This window comes from Opisthorchis viverrini (assembly GCF_000715545.1).
Source record: "Opisthorchis viverrini unplaced genomic scaffold opera_v5_536, whole genome shotgun sequence".
Classification (NCBI taxonomy): domain Eukaryota; kingdom Metazoa; phylum Platyhelminthes; class Trematoda; order Opisthorchiida; family Opisthorchiidae; genus Opisthorchis; species Opisthorchis viverrini.
The window spans coordinates 198222-204140 of NW_008752200.1; the positions used below are offsets into that span (position 1 = coordinate 198222).

The window sequence follows — 5919 nt, forward strand, 5'->3', positions numbered from 1 at the left end:
CCCGAAAACTGTGTTAAGGGATGACAGTCGAACTTGAAAGTCAACGATTCCTTGTCCTTCTTTTTGAAGTACAGCTATTCCTTACAAATTTCTCATAATGGATCGATACCGCGTACGCTGGGAGATTTACAGCCGCGGATTACGTTTCCCAGGAAAAAAGGCAGTCTTGGTCAATAAGTGAGGAGTTGGTACTAGTAGCAACTTTAAACTGGACTCCGGGCCAGCGATCCACCAGGTATATCACTAGTACACAAAGTGTGCCATATTCTTGAAGGGGCTTTTAATAGTTAGGTGTTTCGCCCACAGATTAACACTACCAAACTAGATATTACTTGCACCTGGGGACTCCGCCCATCCTCGCGTTGAAGCTCCGTGAATTTCAAAGGATGAAACGCGAGCCGATACAAAAGAAACACCGTCATTCCATCATTTTGGCTCGCTTCAAATTAATGGAGAGGCAGTTGTGCGTTGTTGATATCCAACCGCTCGCCTTAACTCATGGATTGGAAGAAAGGGCTAACAAAGAAACAGCTTAATGCGAAGCTGATAATGAACGTTTTCCTGTAAATAACCAGTACGTGGCTCAGGAGAAAAAGTATGTTCCAAAACAACGACCACTTTCAAACGGCAAATTTTGAATGTCCTGACTGACCTTATACACATGTTCACTGTAGAGAAGTTCATCAGACTTTCGTAAAAGACTTATGATTACGAAACCAATACATTGGCTTCTCGTAAGTGAAAAATAGCCCAGCGATCTTGTTCAAGAATGATAGGAACCAATTGTGAGTAGATTCGATGTACAAGTGTTATATCTGCTGATTCGCCAATCTGAGCTATATGCTGCCGACCCGCTGCAATGCCTAGTGCCGGAGAAAAAAGACTCACAGAAGGGAACACAACCGCTACATTCCGAACAAGCAAGTGCAATGGCGTGAGTGCGAATGTACTACGGTTCGGGGGGGGCAGCGATCCACCAGGTATATCACTAGTACACAAAGTGTGCCATATTCTTGAAGGGGCTTTTAATAGTTAGGTGTTTCGCCCACAGATTAACACTACCAAACTAGATATTACTTGCACCTGGGGACTCCGCCCATCCTCGCGTTGAAGCTCCGTGAATTTCAAAGGATGAAACGCGAGCCGATACAAAAGAAACACCGTCATTCCATCATTTTGGCTCGCTTCAAATTAATGGAGAGGCAGTTGTGCGTTGTTGATATCCAACCGCTCGCCTTAACTCATGGATTGGAAGAAAGGGCTAACAAAGAAACAGCTTAATGCGAAGCTGATAATGAACGTTTTCCTGTAAATAACCAGTACGTGGCTCAGGAGAAAAAGTATGTTCCAAAACAACGACCACTTTCAAACGGCAAATTTTGAATGTCCTGACTGACCTTATACACATGTTCACTGTAGAGAAGTTCATCAGACTTTCGTAAAAGACTTATGATTACGAAACCAATACATTGGCTTCTCGTAAGTGAAAAATAGCCCAGCGATCTTGTTCAAGAATGATAGGAACCAATTGTGAGTAGATTCGATGTACAAGTGTTATATCTGCTGATTCGCCAATCTGAGCTATATGCTGCCGACCCGCTGCAATGCCTAGTGCCGGAGAAAAAAGACTCACAGAAGGGAACACAACCGCTACATTCCGAACAAGCAAGTGCAATGGCGTGAGTGCGAATGTACTACGGTCTCAAGCTATTTATTGGAGGAACACTGTCCGAACTTGGTCCAATGCTGACGCACACGTGTGGCTTTTGTGCGAGGCTGTGACGTGCTGCATATCGCGGGGGCGTTGTCTGACCTTGATCAACGCTGACTCTCGCTGTCTGGGTTTGATACAAGGCTGTGACGCGCTGCATATTGAGGGGGTGTTGTCTGTCTGGTCAACATCTAGAGGAGCTGAGAGTCTCGGTAGATTTCGGGCATTCAGCGGTTGCTTTCAGGCAGCTGACCTTCCTAATGAAAAGAATCATTTAGTTTCGGCTCAGTCAGCTAGTGGGGCGAATCTAGGAAACTAAGCCTGTGGAGAGACCCATTTGGCTTTGGTAAGAAAAGTCACTTTTACATTATGTGATGCCATGAGTTCATGTATTCTGACGAAAGACTGCTCAGTTAGAGACGAGGTGGTTCAGTGGCTAGAGCGCGAATTTACTGACCAGAAGGTCCACGGTTCGAACCCGCCCTCTGTCAGCCAGGCACCGAAAGGGTGTTAGAGCTGAGTGATTACACTGACACCGCACTCTGGGCAGATTGTATAAATATTTCGTCCAAAACCAGAAAATACTTGGTGGTTTTAACTAAATTATTGCGGGGGAAATGCCATCAACCTGGTTGCTTCTTTCACGTCTATTTCATATGCTGATTCGTTTGCCTGTGGCAGAAAGCTACAACTGATAAACCACTCGATACTGCCAATGAAACATAATTAAACAGACAGCCGAGAAGTAGCAACAGCGAAACTGAACGCGGTCACTAGGTTTGTCGTTTTCATTTGGTTGGGCTACCTAAATACTGACGTAGCTGTCTTGTCCAGTATAAATGGGCTGCAGAGTCCATTAGATCACATTCGTCTGTCGCACTGCGACTTCTTAAAAATCTGCGATATCATCATTTGCCTGGTTTCTGTAGCGCGAACCAATTTCAATTCTACTGTGAAATTTGGGTACAGAAATACTCGAAGAAATGGTCGGACTAGTTGGCTTTACGATGAAGGACCAACTCAATATTAAGGCAAGCAATTGTTGACACTTAGATTTCGGGAAACAAGTGGCCTAACCCCAACGATCCAGCCGTTCGACTGCGGAGAATGATCTTGTGGATTTCCAGTGCGACCGACTGAGCTTCCGCATAAATGATACGACAAAGAGTCAATGGGTAGGTGACAAGTGTCCACCAAACACTTCATATCATCTACTCGGAGATGGACTAGTAAATAGGGTTTGTGTTCTCAAAAGGCTGACAATTAGAAATGGAAGCACGACGCAGTGTGAAGTGCTTTCCATTGAAAAGGCAGTGAAAATGACTATTGATCATTCTTCAAATGTTTCATCTCGATCACAGGATTATTTTTGATGCGACTAGTCTTAATAGGGACGTTGCATATCCAAGTGTGTTAGTGCATAAAGGTATGCTCGCCAAACCAAGACACATGGATGAAATTCAAATGATCATTATTGTACGGAATTTTGTCGCTAATAGTAATGGTACTTTCGCAATAAACCACTCCACGTCTGTCTGTCCATTCACCTTTGGATATCATTTGCCTCTAACTAACTAACTGTGAATTGGTTGCGAAGCTTTCCTGGTACCTTAACCATTTCGGTACGAACAAGAGATCGGCTCACATTCGCCAAAGCATTTAACCTATGACCGGGTTCTGGAATGTTTTACTGAATAGTGTTCACACTAATTTACTTAGGCCTATGGTGAAGCATTTCATTGCCATTTGCTTTTCAGCTATAATGCCCTAGTGAAAAGTGAAAGTTTGATTCCAACAAAATGTTGCGATGTCATCCCCTTACTCCTGTTACACGGATATCATTGCGACATTTCCGAATGTGCCAGGAAAAAACGTTTCAGAAAACGTTTTTGCTGCAGAAAACAATCTGCAGCACAAACGCCTAGGAGAACCTACGGTATTCCATGGGGTTGAGTCCGAATAGACTCGCAATGTGGGGGACAAGGGTTGCGCTAACTAACTAGCGTACCCCTCGTCTTACCTGCCTCGACGCGTTGAACGACTTTCAGCAAAACTCACAGTAATGTCAATCAAGGGTTTCAAAATATTAAACATGCTAACATCCAATGGTTGCAAGGGATGAGGGAAATTCATGATAACATCCCTCCCTCACAGTGCTGTGTGCAGGAAAGTAATACAGATTGCTACGAAGAGAGAAGCATTACATTTCAGGCATCGGCATTTGATGCTGGAAGGAAAGATATGGTATGAACAATTATAAATTAAGCTTGTTTACTATTAGTGTCAATTTCAAAATCTTCATTCAGATACGTGAACAGAAAAAGTCAACAGGCTTCGAAGAGTTATCCTCACGATACTGAGCAACCATGACATAAAGTATGCGGATAATGCGAATGAATCCACCCCATACTTGTCCACCTCGCAAGGCAGTGAAAGAAGAGTATGAGACAGCTTGTGGCAATAAGGCGCTTAAGGACGGAATGATTGCTGTTTTGTGGAGGCATGGAAGATGGAAAACAGGGAAAAAAGTTGAAAACAATACCTGGTGATGGGTAAGTACAAATCTCCAAGATGACCCAAGGACGTGACACACCTGCCCTGCACATTCATAACGTGCCTAAATAGCTCATTTGCAAGGAGTCCCTTATTAGTCATACACAAGAGGGCCATTCAGAACAGACTCGTTGACATTAAGTGCGAGAAAAATCTTTCAATTCCCGTTCAATATCCTCGGTAGAAAATTGTGCTCCCTTTAACCAAGGGATACCACAGAGTATAACCCACTCTTTCAGATGCAATTTCGAACAAAATGCACCCGAAGTTGCATTCAGCCACATATACAACAGAATTGACTGTGATTTATCAGGCCTTGCGAGTTGGCTACGAACGATGCATTTAACCCGACAAGGCTGGGACACAGTTCGGTCTGACCCGCAAGTAAAGGCTTTCAGAAAAGCGGGACTTGTCGCATAGTGACAGAAACCGCGGTCACTCAGAAAAACGTACGGGTTGCAATTGCACTAATGAGATTTCATTTCATCGGAAGACTGAACCGACTGACCTAGATAACAACGAAGTGAGTTTTCATGCTCAGCGGCGTTTCTCTTGACAGAGAGCAATGGGATGAAGGAGAGAAGAAAGACGTACTAGTTGATGATACGATTCGGAAGTTGGAGCTGGGGTCCCTTCAGGAATTTCAACGTCAGAATATCAGCAACTGTGGAAGCAGTGGTAATTATTCCGGTTAGACCCCACGTTCGCACCCACCCTTCATTACTAATTAGTAAAAGAGATAAACGTACTACAGCGTTTATTATTTACAGGGCCACCCGAGTTCTTTATTGCATTTTAGTTGTCAACTCTAAGTTGTTGTTTCTCTGCAAGGTCCAAGAGGCGGTCCTCGGCGGTGAGCCCATCAATACGCACAGGTTCAGATAGGATGTGGAGGTTTTGCTTGATTTCTTCTGGACTGAGTAAACAATCTGTTTCAGACTCCGAATTAAATGGGTGCCACATGCCCTGTATTGACGGTGACTTGGTGGACCAAGTCTTGTAAATCGGCATGATATCCAACCCCGAACGATTTCGCAAAAATTCCATCCAATTATGAATCTCTTCACATTCCATTTGAGAAGCTTTTACGTATTGCCAGTTTCCGCACACTGAAAACAACCAGAGTTACTCGTAGTATCAACATACGATACTCAGCTACAAGCAGCGGCGGCCTGTGTCGACGAGGCTTTACATAAACAACAGTCGCGGGATTTCTCCGAGCGAAATCAACCAAGTATCCCTCGATATAGTCCCTTGAGAGTTGAACGATTGTAAAGGAACAAGCGTACCTGACACCTTTAGAATCCGACCGAGACTTACAGAATTTGATCGTTATTCGTTGCAGCTGCGGCACGTATCTTCCAATTCCGTTCGTACCGACAACTTGTAGTATACTTCTGGGGATTACATTTCCCGACATTTCGGGAATGGTGTTTAGCTCTGAAGTTTCAGCAAGTTTGGGGAAAGTTTGTCTGCAAAAGTGAAATAACAGGACAGTTGGCGCACGATAAAAAAACGGAAGTAAAAGAAGTCGTACGATAAAGGATTATTATTGTCCTCCTCCTTCATTATCATCACCGACAGCAAAACATCAGTTTTCAAAACCGGTACTTATATACTTATCACTCCGAAGAAAAAAAATAAAATTGGATAAC

At 43.7% G+C, this 5919-nt stretch overlaps 1 protein-coding gene across 1 annotated transcript; it reads right to left on the minus strand.

Moving 5' to 3' along the window:
* Positions 1-5060: 5060 nt before the first annotated feature.
* Positions 5061-5684, minus strand: T265_15486 (hypothetical protein; the record flags this gene model as incomplete). The annotated part of the gene is made up of 3 exons (XM_009178344.1): positions 5061-5373; positions 5411-5517; positions 5554-5684. Coding segments are annotated over 3 exons (549 nt in total), but the record flags the coding sequence as incomplete, so codon positions are not given.
* Between the last annotated feature and the right edge of the window lie 235 nt (positions 5685-5919).